We start from the raw sequence: 14060 nt of genomic DNA, 5'->3' as shown, positions 1-14060 counted from the left end.
GTGACTTTGACCATTTGTATTGAAATGTTGTCATCTCCAGATGCCTTCTCTTTTCTTCATATCTCAATGGCGTTTTACACCTCAGCCAGTGTTACATCTGGAAAGGTATTTGTTATAACTTCAAGTTGAACAAATATATTTCAAGGACAATGCAATACATGAAGTCACAGATCAAGTAAACAGAGTAAGACGTGTGAACACTTTAACGGTTAAATCATAACTGAGTCCGAGTCTAGAGGCCGCTGGGTGGCTGGCCGCTTAGGTGGCGCTGCTGCTGCATGGCTGGCAGACAGCGCCGCACGTAGAAGACGCGCGTAACTGCGCAGCGGCACTTTGAAAGATCGATGAGTCACAACACTTTTCCCCCCTTTGAAGTTTTCGCACAGCCTTGATGGAGGTGGCCTGTAGATTGCTAACGTCCATAGGTGTTGTTTGACTGGCCGTAAAGTCTCGAGGAGGAGGCTTCCCGTATGGACGGAAGTGTCCCCGATGATAACGGGTCGAGATGACAGGAGACGTGGGGGTCGAATCTGCTGGGGCCCTGTGCACCAATCTGCCCATTGCGGCAAGTCCGGTTATTATAACAGGAGATATGGGCGATGTGTCCACGTCTGTAGGAGGAGGCGAGTAGAGTTGCTCCGACAGATGATGGTCATCTGGTTCCTGCATGGGCACATCTCCTGTTGGTGTCAGTTCTTGTGCTGGCACCGATATGATGGTGAGAGGACTGTGTTGTGAGTAATGAGAGATTCCAGGATCCCGAGCATCAGGTAGAGCCGAAGATGGTGTAGCCGCATCTGGAACCGGCGTTGCCGGCACACGAGGCTGAAGCTGGTCCGAATGACGCACTGCAACACCCGTGTCCGTCTGGATTTCATACAGGCTGCAGAAGATGAAGTAGCGTGCGGGGCTGGCGGCCATGTAAGAGCTCAGCCGGGCTGCGGTCGCCCATGGGGGTGAAGTGCTAAGACGCCAGAAATTGGAGAAGCTCATCAGCAGCAGCAGAAGAAGTCAGGAGTTTCCTCATCTGAGCCTTAAATGTGTGGACCAGTCATTCAGCCTCACCGTTTGACTGTGGATGGAATGGAGGGGCCGTGACATGCACGACACCATGACGGGCACAAAAATCCACAAAATAGGAAGAGGCAAATTGCGGACCATTATCAGTAACAAGAGTAGAGGGAAGGTCTTCCTAAGAGAAAATGGGAGTTAGAGCATTGGTGGTTGCCGCGGTGGTAGGTGATGTGCAACGGACAATGAAAGAAAAGTTTCAGTAGGCATCAATAATGAGAAGCCAATAAGTACCTAAAAAAGGTCCTGCGAAGTCAGCATGAATACGCTCCCAGGGCTTCTCAGGCAAAGACCACAGTGACAAAGATGACTTTGGGGGGGGGGGCGGCCTGTGACGCACAAGGGCCGCAGGCAGCGACCATGTGTGTGATTTCAGAGTCGATGCCGGGCCAGTACACATGATGGCGTGCCAGAGATTTTGTGCAAGAGACACCCCAGTGCCCTTGGTGAAGGAGGCGCAAGACCGAAGCACGCAAAGACACAGGTACCACAACACGCGGCGAAGCATTTTTGGTGGAAAGGAGGATAACACCATCCCTAGACGTGAGGCGGTAACGCAAAGCGTAGTAGTTCCGCTACGGATCAGAAGTCTTAGCGGATGGACGATCTGGCCAACCCTTCCGAATACAGTGTAAAACCCGGCAGAGTGTTGGGTCCCAACCCGTAGCAGCCGCCAGCCGGTCCCCGGTAATGGGGAACCTGCCCACAACCCGCTGCTCGGCAACATCCAGATGGAAAAACAAAAGTTCGTCCCTATCAAATGCCAGATCAGGATCCATGGGAAGGCGAGACAGTGCATCAGCATTCACATGTTGAGCCGTCGGCCGGAAATGAATATCATAATTGAAACGAGACAAGTAAAGAGCCCAACGCTGGAGGCGGTGTGGAGCTTTGTCGGGAAGTGACGTTGATGGATGAAACAAGGAAACAAGTGGTTTGTGATCCGTAACAAGATGAAATTTGGATCCCTAGAGAAAAACACCAAACTTATGAAGAGCATAAATAATGGCCAAAGCTTCTTTTTCAATTTGAGAATACGTTTGTTGGGCATCCGTGAGCGTTTTGGAGGCATAAGCAATGGGTTGTTCAGAACCGTCAGAAAAACGGTGCGCAAGGACTGCACCGACCTCGTATTGAGAGGCGTCCGTGGCAAGAACAAGATGTTGGCCAGGTCGATAAGTAGCGAGGCATGGGGCCTGTTTCAGCATAGTCTTCAATTTCTGGAAAGCCACATCGCATGACGCGGACCAGTGAAAAGGCACGTTTTTATGCAACAGGAGATGCAACGGCTGAGCCACTGAAGCAGCAGACGGTAAAAACCTGTGATAGTATGCTATTTTCCCCAAGAAGGCCTGCAGTTCCTTAACAGATGTAGGGCGAGGAAGGGCATCGATCACAGCGACAGTTTGCTGAAGCGGACAAATACCAAACCCCTAGTACGCAATAGATGCCTGAAAAAAATTTTGATTTCTGAAGATTACACTTAAGACCGGCAGTCTGTAAGACATGAAAAAGTGTGTGGAGATTTTGAAGATGTTCTTCAGTGGTGGAGCCAGTGACAACAATGTTGTCCTGGTAATTTATACACCCAGTGACAGTGAGCAATAATTGTTCCAAGAATCGCTAAAAGAGAGCAGGGGTGCTGGCAACCCCAAATGGCAATCGTTGGTATTGTTAGAGGCCGAAAGGCGTGTTAAGGACCAGAAACTGCTGGGAAGCAGTGTCGAGAGGAAGTTGATGATAAGCTTCTGACAGGTCAAGTGTAGAAAAATACTGGCCTCCAGCAAGTTTAGTGAACAATTCTTCAGTTCGAGGCTTAGAGTAAGTGTCGATAAGGCATTGAGCATTTACAGTGGCTTTGAAATTGCCGCAGTGACGAATATCACCATTTGGCTTAGATGACGACGACAGGAGAGGACCACTCACTGGAAGTGACAGGAAGCAAGACCCTCGAAGCAATGAGACGATCCAGCTCCCGTTTGACCTGATCACGAAGGGCCACAGGAATGGGCCGAGCTCGAAAAAACTTAGAGGCTGAGCAGTGGGTTCGAGCGTGATATGAGCTTCAAAGTCGTTTGCACGGCCTAACCCAGGAGAAAAAGAGAGACCGAAATGTCGTTGACAAGGAATCCAATTGAGCATAAGGAATAGTGTCAGAGACGATATTGACGGAGTCATCTATGGAGAACCCAAAAACGCGAAAGGCATCGAAACCAAAAAGATTCTCCGTGTTACTATGGTTGACCACAAATATGGGAACAGTGCAAACGACAGATTTGTAAGATATCTCAGCATCAAATTGTCCAAAGAGAGAAATCTTCTGTTTATTGTAAGTCCATAATTGCCTAGTGACAGGTGACAGGATTGGAGAACCCAACTGAAGATACTTCTGACAGTTGATGATAGTGGCAGCAGAACCAATATCCACCTGCATGCAAACATCTCGACCAAGTATTTGGACAGTGAGGAATAACGTCCCTGAAAGAGAAGTAGTACAATTGACAGACAACACAGAATCAGAATCAGCGTCATGTTCATGAACCTCATGTATGCGGTCGGATTTGCAAACGGATGACACATGACCCTTATTTTTGCATTTGTGACACACTGCCCAACGTCGTGGACAATCTTCTCGCAAATGTTTCGTAAAACACTGCGGACGTGAAGGAAGTTGCCGTGGGGTTTGCTGCAGTTTCTTAGAGGTTTGTTTGCGGTTAGGCCGAGGCTGTGCTTGAGAGCGTACTGCGGCCACGTCGGCCGGCGGGGACACGCCACACCCTTTGTCAACAGCGCACAGAGGCTGTACTTCCCTGACGTCACCCCATGCCTCTATTTGTGTTCCAGCGGCGCGAGAAATTTCAAAAGACTGAGTGATGGATAGGACTTCATCTAGAGTTGGATTTGCCAACTGATGGGCACGTTGCCTAACTTCTTCGTCGGGCTCCGACCGGAGAATAGCATCCTGTACCATGGAATCGGCGTAGGATTCTTTGTGAACTTCAGTAACAAATTGACACTTTCAACTCAGGCAGTGAAGTTCAGCAGCCCAAGCGCGATAGGATTGATTTGGTTGTTTTTTACAATGATAAAATGCAACACGAGAGGCTACCACATGTGTATGCTTTTGAAAATAGATGGACAGAAGTGAGCACATTTCAGCAAAGGACAAAGACGCAGGGTCTTTCAAAGGAGCCAATTGCGACAACAACTGATACATTTGAGTTGAAATCCATGAAAGAAACAGAGACTTACGTGTTTGTTCGTCCGCGACATGAAATGCCAAGAAGTGCTGTCGAAGACGTTTTTCGTAATCAGACCAGTCTTCCGCCAGCTCGTCGTAAGGAGAGAAGCGTTTGCTGTTCTATGAGACTTTGCAATAGTTGCTCTAAAGTAGCCATGGAAACATGTGGGTCAATGATGGAAAAGAAAAATCACTACCTCGTTGCCAATTGTTATAACTTCAAGTTGAACAATTACATTTCAAGGAAGACGCAATACATGAAAGTTCAGAGATCAAGTAAACAGAGTAAGATGTGTGTACACTTAAACAGTCAAATCATAACTGAGTCCAAGTCTAGTGGCTGTTGGCTGGCTGGCTGCTTAGGTGGTGCTGCTGCTGCTGCGTGGCTGGCAGAGAGCGCTGCATGTAGAGGACACATTTAACTGCGCGGCGGCACTCTGAAAGATCGGCGAGTCACAACAGTATTATTTTAATATTAACTCTGTACATTTCTGATTCATCTCTGGAACTAAAGAAAACTTGAAAGGTTTTAAATTTTTTTCTTTGTCAAGTACTGTGCTCCAGAAGCCATGTCTCCGCAATATCCTTTCTTTCAGGAGTGCTAGTTCTGCAAGTTTCGCAGGAGAGCTTCTGTAAAGTTTGGAAGGTAGGAGGCGAGGTACTGGCAGAAGTAAAGCTGTGAGGACGGGGCGTGAGTCGTGCTTGGGTAGCTCAGTTGGTAGAGCACTTGCCCGCGAAAGGCAAAGGTCCCGAGTTTGAGTCTCGGTCCGGCACACAGTTTTAATCTGCCAGGAAGTTTCAAGTACTGTGCTGTCTGCCATCTTGATGACATATGTTTTTTTTCATGCATCATCCGTTATGCTTATCAAGGTTTCATTGTATCTTGTCACGTTATCCAAAATATATTTCAAAGTAGTTTCGTTAAACCCATCATATTCTGTTGTTTTATGTTCTGTTTGAGATTTTTTCCTTTGTACCTGCAACATCTGATGTTTGCATAAGTACCATTGTTAAATAACTGCCCCTTTCGTCTAGGTTGATATAACCTTAATTTTCGAAGATATTTAACTTAGTTTAAATTTATGATGTTTGTTTTTCTGGAACATTTTATTTTCTTATTACTGTTTAATAGTTACTCCAAACTCTTAAGTTTCAAACTGTCAGGTCTTGTAAAATTTCTGTATTGATAGATAAAATACTTTGGTCAAGAGAGCTCAGTGATTTCAAATGTGGGCTAGTCATGGGACATCGCTAGAGTAATAAATCCATTAGGGACATTTCAACCTAAAGCTGCCCAAGTTGACTGTTGGTGATGTGATGTGAAAGAGGAAGTGCAAAGAAACAACCACAGCTAAACAGAACCAGGGAGACCTCTTGTACTGTTGGGCAGGGAATGTCAGTTATTGCGGTGGGTAATAGCAAAAAATGGCTTGAAATCAATTGAGAGTTCCAATTTGCTATCAGCAGTCCAGCTAGCAAATGATTGTTCTCAGGGAGTTAAGAAGGACCAGGTACAAGGTCGAGCAGTTCTTCAGAAGCCACACTTTTTTGTACTCAGTGCTAAGCGACGCTTGAGGTGGTGTAAAGGGCTGCGCCATTAGGCAGGGATGCTTGGCTACTAGTGATTTGGAGCGATGAATCACACGATACCCTTTGTATATCCTTTGGCAATCTGATGGAAGAGTTTGGGTTTGGAAAATGCCTGGAGAAAGTTGCCTGTCATCGTATGTGCAGTACCAGAAGTGAATTATGGAGGAGATAGTGTAGTGCTATATGGTGGTGTTTTTTGTGTTGTCTCCTTATTACACTCAAGACCCCAGTGTCCAACATCAACAACTTCTCTGGTTTCGGCTTTTGAGAAAGGATGGGCTATCATTCCTCCTCAGACATTCAGAAACCTCACTGAAAGTGTCCCAAGCAGAGTTCAAGCAAAGGGTATCCAGATACACTTGATGAGCTAGTGTGTCACCAGTTTCACTTTTTGGTCAATTTGATCCTTGCCAATTCCATTTGCAGTTTGTTTTCTTCTGGAAGAATGTGTTAAGGCCACGCATGTTCTTTTTTGAAAATTCTAGTAATGTAAAGTCTCTTCGTTTCTGGTATTGTACGCAAAATTTCTCATTGAAGGATAGACAGTTTTCTCCACTTAAAATACTACATGACTGACTTAGTGTGGGATTTGCTTTACTTCATCAGTTTCAGTAATTCTTCATAGATGTCTTCTACCATGTTATCAAAATATATGTTAGTACACAGGTTTTAATGATACTCCTGGAGTATCTTTTGGCTGTTTTTAATATGGTTCTTGTTGTTCAGTCAGGTATTTGTTCAGCATCTACAATACTGCTTTTAATTTTCTTTTTATGATAAAGCCCATAATGTAATTTTGTTCACAATTTTTTATGTAATATAACTCATAGTTTGATTTTTAATTATATACAGTCTTTTTATCTTCACTACGCTTCTGGTAATCTACTATATTCTGTTTGATGTTATTGAAATACTCTTTCATCCTCTCACCTGTCTTTGGATTTTAAAGCTGCACAGTTTGATGACTCTAAATAGGAAAATCATTGAAGCAGTTGTAATCCTAAGATCCACATATTGTTTGTTTATTTTGCCAAATGTCTTGCAGGAAAATGTAGGCGTAGCTGTGTCCCATGAACTGAAACTGTCATCCAAATTCCCTCAGCTCAAATATTGTCAACATTTATCTCACCTGCATAAAAAAACTGACTTTCCAAGAACACAGAAATACCTGTAACTACCATACTGATAATACACTACCATGCCGGTACCCAACGGTTGTGTTGATACACTTAAACAGTGCATGATAGAAGAGTCCTCAAGTCAATATTGACAAGTAATAGTTTCTTCTGAAGGATGTAAATTGCCACATTCCACATCTACAGTGAGCTTCATGGAAAGTTTATTGTGATTGTATATTCTCTTAAATCAACAGTAGATTTTTATTTTAAAGCAGACAGTTTTGGGTTTAGGGTATGGGTAAGGTTTGCAATATAATTTTCAAATTGTTTTTCTTTTTCAGGCAATGTGCCCGCAATCCCCAGGAAACTATAGAACATTGGATAAAAGATCTCGGTAATTTATTTTGTCAGCAGTATACACAGCAGATGAACAAGACGCAAAATGCTAATATTGATTTTGCTAGAAAGAGGCTGCAGTTAGGGGAATGCTTGTATTATAAATTACTTGAAAATATTTTGATTGATGAAAGTAAAAAGAAACCAGGTTATGATATGACTGTAAGTATTTGAATGAACAATAATTTGAGTGTTTTAATTTGACATATTGCATTCTCTCCCTCTCTGCCTCCCCCTGCCCCCTTCTTCCTCTCCCACATTCCCCTTTCGTTCTTCTTCTGTACCTACTCATGTACATAACTTGTCCTGCACCCACATATTCCCTCCTCCATCTTTCTTTGCTGTGTGTATTTTGCTGTATTTTCCAACCATTGCCTCCTCCCTTAGCTCCAGTTCATTTCCTTCACTCCTTAACTCTACCTCCTCTGCCTCCAAATCTTAATCTCACTTCACCTCCTCAAACTTTTACCCCCATTTCCTTTCCCTTTGTCTTGTACCTCCTTCCTCTGTCCAATTTCTGTTGTATCTGTTCCAATTTTGTCTGGTTTTTCAGTGAAAATGTGAGTGCTCAATAAGTGACAAAGCCTTTGATTATATTTGTGATATAGTCACAGCTTCATTTTTAATAATGCAGGAAACATTACTTTATTTGTCAGTGTGAGTTGTAGTTGTGTATTATTGTTACAAGTTGACTTCTCAGATACATTTTACATTAACAATATTTAATGTTAATCCACTTTTCTTACAGAATTTGCTGGAACAGGAAATATTTCACCATTCACTCTTTGCTTGTTGTCTAGAAATTGTGATCTATTCCTATAACTCACAGAGAACTTTTCCATGGATTCTAGAAGCATTGAACTTGGAATCGTATTATTTCTACAAAGTAATTGAGGTGATCGTACGTGTCGAAGATCAACTCTCTCGTGATATGGTGAAACATCTGAATCTTGTAAGTTACTGGTATTAAAACAAGAAAAATAGCTTCTGATTATGAAAGTGTTGTCAGTTACTTTTGGCTGTTAGGCCTGGAATTGATGTCACAGAATGAAAGTTTTCACAGTTGTTAACTGTTTTATTCTTACTAAAGTAACTCTTGTATTAGTAATAACTGAGATATGTCTCTTTCTTTAGATTGAAGAACAGATATTAGAGTCTAGGGCTTGGCACAATGGAAGTCCTCTCTGGGAAAGTATAGAAAATTCTGGATTGCCTGTACCATCATATGAAGATGTATCACTTCCTGGGCAAACAGATGACTTTGTGGCCTCATCCCAAAATTCAGTTGTTCATCGCATTGCCAAGGGTGTTGATAGGGTACCTGGTGATCAGGCAACCCACAGAGTAGATACTGTGGAGTCCAGTAAGTTCACCATCTATTGTGATAATATCTGCATGATACATTATGGCATCTTATTTACTTTGCTTGTTACAGTCTTTTACTGGTAAGTGTGGAGATACTGCGAAATGTAAAACAGGTCAAAACTTGAAAAGTTGAACAGTATTTTGAATGAAAGAGAGCCAGATTTTTATGTACCAGAATTGTGCAATTTCTATCTGCTTACGATTTGAAAATAATAACTGACAAAGACTAATGAAAAAAAAATTGTAATCAATGTAAATCTGACTTGGCCAAGTTCTTTTATTTACGTATTTGTTTTATCATTCTGCTGGTATTAGTATTCATATTTCATAATGTTTTGCCTCCCAGTCTGTTAAGTCATCCTCTGATGACTAAAATATTTTGGCTCCTGAAGCAGTTATTAGAAAGTGTTTCAGTGGTGATTCTTTGGACCGTATCACTTTCTTCAAATCATTGTTTGTGATGCATGACCATAGCGTTTTTTGTGTCATTGTAGCACATTCCTGGTGGTGCTGAGAGGTCTGTATATTGTCACCTGGCTGGGAATATGCAGTTTGTGTAGCCCACATAAAACAGTAATTGCAAAAACTATTTGTTCAATATGCTAATTGATTGACACTGTTACTTGCGTCTTCATATCTCTATGATTCACAGTGACAGTCATCTTCAGTCTTTGATGTTTCTTTGTGACTGTTAATTGGTTTTCATCAGGTGTTGCTGTTTTATTAAGATGTCTTTTTATAAACTGTGCATACCTTCACCATCTGGAATCCGTAGCATTAACTATCTAAGCTACACGTATTGTAGTTAACTATGATTCAACAGTTTTCCTTCACTGAAATTCAACAAGTAACTAATGGTAGCTAATTATAGTTGGTGCAGACTATTTTTCACCACCTCACAATGACGCCTTGACCTGTGTCAGGTAGAAACCAGAAAAATTCACATTTGTGATAAATGCGAATATTGATGTGAAAATGCAGCTTTACATAATAGATGCTGATTCATAGCAAATTGTATCCAGATGAACTATTTTGTCAGAGATGATTTGAAATAGCTTTACCTTCTGAATATAAATATAAAAAAGTAACCAGTTTTAAGTTACTGGTATTGTACATCATCTGGCAAAGCTGAACTTGGAAAGAGAATGTGAATAAGAGTGCATTTGCAAAATAAAGTGCACATCTACACACAACACAACATATCAGCGTACTTATAAGATACGCTTAGGTTTCATGTCAAACAATGGGCGGTTGCATCATCTCCAAGATACGTGCTGCATATGACAATACTGGACTCAGCCCTAGGACTTAACATCTTAGTACTAAGAAACGGGAACATTTATCTACTATCTAAATTTGGCATTTTGTGAAATTTTGGATGCTATAACGTGGCAATTTTAGGTGACAAATGTTTTGAACTATGGTTGCATAAGTTACAGGTAGGGTTCAGGTCTGAAGTACCTCGTTTACTATGTTGGCAACCTCAGTAAGCAATGACACAGTAGATATTAAAGAATGCTTTGTATTGTGTGTAGCTCATTATTTTCCGTCTTATTTTGAAATGAGTGAAGAGTCTGGTCTGTCACAGAGTTCGAGTGTGGCTCTCACGATACCAGAAGGGATCAGTGATCCATGTGCCGGATCTGCTTTCACAGGAACACACAGTGTGTGTTTATGCTGGTTATCCTGCGAGATGGGCATGGGGCTTGTTCCTCCTATAGCATTCCTCATCTGTCGAGTGTTGCAAGTTCTCATTTGTTTATGCCTACAACCAGCTGCTACATTATAGTATAAGCTTTGTAGGAACCATGCAGAGGGTCTTCCTGTGAAGTGCGAATAGAGTTATTTTCAGTTCTATATCCACTCTGAAGTGCCTTGTCAATTCTACTTCTATGCTGTCAGGGTGGGTCACATGGCCTATGAAAGGACTCTGCAATAAGTTATTCACGGTTTATATGCTACAGATTAAAAAATCAGTGTTCTGCAGATTTTGTAATTATTAAACTGGGCAGGAAAAGAAAGATGATGTCAAGAAACACCTCACTGGCAAGAAAATGATGTTGGCTGTCGAGAGACAGTGATTTGCTGAACGCTTAGAGTCAAAAGGAAAAACGAGCAAGCACAGACTCCTCTCAAAAAGCCCTTATTACAGAGAATAAAAACTGTTTATTCTCTTCTGTTATTACTTTATCTCCAATAACTTCTACTTCTTCTTCTTCTTCTTCTTCATCCGATTGTGCCATTTTCCCGCAGTTTCGCGGGGTCGGCATGGTTACATTTGGCAAAGTTAATTTTAGGGGTGGCATCCGATGTCCTTCCTGTTACCACCCCGTTTATCTCCAATAACTGTTTTTTTACTTTTCACTACTTGTACCCACCCCTATTGCCCCACGATCAGGTTCGTCTTCAGGCATGTAGTATAACCAACTTTTGTATTTTACATCTGACCATTTTTTTAAAAAAAAATGCCGATTTTTGCCAGAAATATATGCTATATTTTCATGTCTCTAATCATAGGTGTAGTTAATATTTGTCTTAATTACCTGTATAATGCTGAACATTTGTTGATAAGGGTTTCTTGCTAGATTGTTAACAACTGTCTTCTTGTCTGTTGAAAGGTGGCACCAATTCCACTGTGCCTCATAACTAATTAATTATCTTCTATTATTCCTCTCTTCAAAATAACTTTCTTCAGATTTTCTTCCAAAGTGTACACACACACTCACCGCTTTTTTTCCGGTTTTTGTAATCCAAAAATCCACCTGCGGCTTAGAATCGAGTGCAAAGTAAGCGGAAGTTCTGAAAAATGTTGGTAGGTGCCGCCACAACTAAGTTCTGCCGTCGAATATAAGTAGCGCTATACAGGCATGCTTTGCAGGCACAAAGATAAATACTGGCGCCAAAACCTCTGCGTCAGTAAATAAATAATTTAAAAAAAGGTGGAAGATGAGTTTTTTTCTCTGCCCAGAGTTTCAACCACTGCGTTTTCATACATTATCCAACGAAGTAAATACAAATTCTGTATTGTTCATCTTCGAATGTAGCAGCATTACGAAAATCCAACTGGCAAGACTGTTTGGGATGTTTGTCAATATGGCCAACTCTACGTTCTGAATTTTTTCCCACCTGTGGGAAGAGATGGTTGCTAATAGGAACTTTTATGTATTGTGAATCACATGCAGTATTCTCTTCACCATAAGAATAATAAGAATATAACCCTTTTGCCATGTATTGTTTCGTGTTTGCTGCTATCTCATTTAAATCCAGTCTGCCTAATAAACTACGAAACTTGAGTGAGACAACAGCAAACGTGGAAGAATATACATATCATGTCATGTTTATATTCGTATTATTCTTATGCCTAATAGTGGTACAGACAGAAATGAAGCACGGCAATTGACTAGATTTTTAAATCTAAGATGACTCTAATTTCTGTGCAGAATATAATTTACTAAAGAGGCGTCTGCAAAGATTTTCAAATGGAGAAAAATTTTCGCTAAACTCTCGTTCAGAACATCTTTTATCATACGCAGTCTATTATTTGGTTCTTGTTGATCATTATCAAAGAAAGCAGCAGTGTGAGTAACAAAAAATAGCCATCTCTTGCCATTGTTTCGCTAATGAGACGATTCCTTTCTTTTGTTTTTTAATTGTAAGTGGCGATAGCATGCACAAAAGCAAGCCATGCCGCGAGCGGCGACAGGTTGTAAACACAAAAAAATGGTTCAAATGGCTCTGAGCACTATGGGACTTAACATCTGAGGTCATCAGTCCCCTAGAACTTAGAACTACTTAAATCTAACCAACCTAAGGACATCACACACATCCATGCCCGAGGCAAGATTCGAACCTGCGACTGTAGCGGTCTCGCGGTTCCGGACTTAAGCGCCTAGAACCGCTTGGCCACCACGGCCGGCTCGTAAAAACACATTATCAGAATGCAACAAACAATGCATGACACAGTACAGTAATACATTTTCAGCTTAGAGTGACGTAAACACCTAAAACAAAGAGAACGGCACTTATCAGATCAAAGAAAAATAAGCAATCAATTCAAACCAGACAAAGCACATGAAAAAGGAAGGGTACCCGTATAAACACGGACAGAGCGCCTGACGCATAGCAATGGCTACCTGGTAAAGCTCAACTGCTAAGCTTACGACTCGAACCAGACTACTGTAGTTGTATCGTCATTCATTCGACCTACATTGTCTCTCATATTACAATGGACCAACTTTGTTTCGATTTGGAGGTGCGCCCTAAAACTTTTCTCTCCCCTTGAATTTCGAGTCTCAAATTTCAGATGCAGCTTAGATTCGGGGAAAATTTTTTTCCCTTGTTTTAGTCTCATTTTTCAGTTGCGGCTTAGATTCGAGTGCGTCTTAGATTCGAGTAAATATGGGGGTGCTGGAGTAGGAGCAGGTAAGGGGTTGGTAGGTGAAGGACAGGGATTACCAAAAATACGGGCCTGGGGCATTACAGGAATGTAGGATATACTGTAGGAGCTGTGAGAATGTAGGATATATTACAAAGAGAATTCCCACCTGCGCAATTCAGAAAAGCTGGTGTTGGTGTGGAGGATCCAGATGGCACAGGCTGAGAAGCAGTCATTGAAGTGAAGCATATTCACTAGCTGGGAGGTCCAGCTGTCTCTTGGCCACAATTTGTCATTGGACATTCATGTAGTCAGATAGCTTATTGGTGTCATGCCCATCTAGAAAGTAGGTAAGTGGTTGCAGCTTAGTTAGTAGACCACATGACTGCTTTTACAAGTTGCCACAACTTTGATGCGGTAGGAGATGCCTATGACTGGAGTGGAGTAGGTGATGGTGGGTGTACGTATGGGACAGATCTTGCACGTAGGTCTGTTACAGAGATATGAGCCATGAGGCCAAAGGCTGGACTCAGGAGTGGAATAAGGATGGAAGAGGATATTGCATATTGGTGGGTGGCGGAATACCACTGTGGAGGGGGTGAGAAGGATAATGGGTAGGATAATCCTCATTTCAGGGCATGGCGAGAATGTGACGTGGTTGGTACTGAGTCACAAGTGGAGTGTTCCTTTGTGTCCAGACAGTGGGTAAGTGGGAAATGTGAGGTTACTGAAAAGATGAGGCACAGGAGATCTGTTTCTGTACGCATTTGGGAGAGTAATTTCATTAGAGAGGGGGGGGGACTACGTGTCACTACAGCTGCTGTGGCCACAGGTGGCTAAGCTGTATGGAAGGGACTTCTTGGTATCGTGGCAGCTGTCAAAGTGGAGGTATTGTTGGTGGCTG

The 14060-nt window shown here is 42.0% G+C and overlaps 1 protein-coding gene across 7 annotated transcripts in view; it reads left to right on the top strand.

Annotated features, from left to right (window-relative positions):
* Positions 1-14060, top strand: part of LOC126483891 (retinoblastoma-like protein 1) — a 175787-nt gene that overhangs the window by 95701 nt on the left and 66026 nt on the right. For all 7 annotated transcript variants that reach the window (XM_050107157.1, XM_050107153.1, XM_050107158.1 and 4 more), the window contains 3 exons: positions 7362-7578; positions 8165-8368; positions 8551-8779. In XM_050107157.1, the coding sequence (XP_049963114.1) occupies positions 7362-7578; positions 8165-8368; positions 8551-8779 (650 nt within the window). The remainder of the gene's footprint in view (positions 1-7361; positions 7579-8164; positions 8369-8550; positions 8780-14060) is intronic.

Source organism: Schistocerca serialis, chromosome 6 (genome assembly GCF_023864345.2).
Source record: "Schistocerca serialis cubense isolate TAMUIC-IGC-003099 chromosome 6, iqSchSeri2.2, whole genome shotgun sequence".
In the NCBI taxonomy this organism is placed as follows: Eukaryota; Metazoa; Arthropoda; class Insecta; order Orthoptera; family Acrididae; genus Schistocerca; species Schistocerca serialis.
The sequence above is the reverse complement of the archived record's forward strand: the minus strand, read 5'-3'. Positions and strand labels throughout refer to the sequence as shown.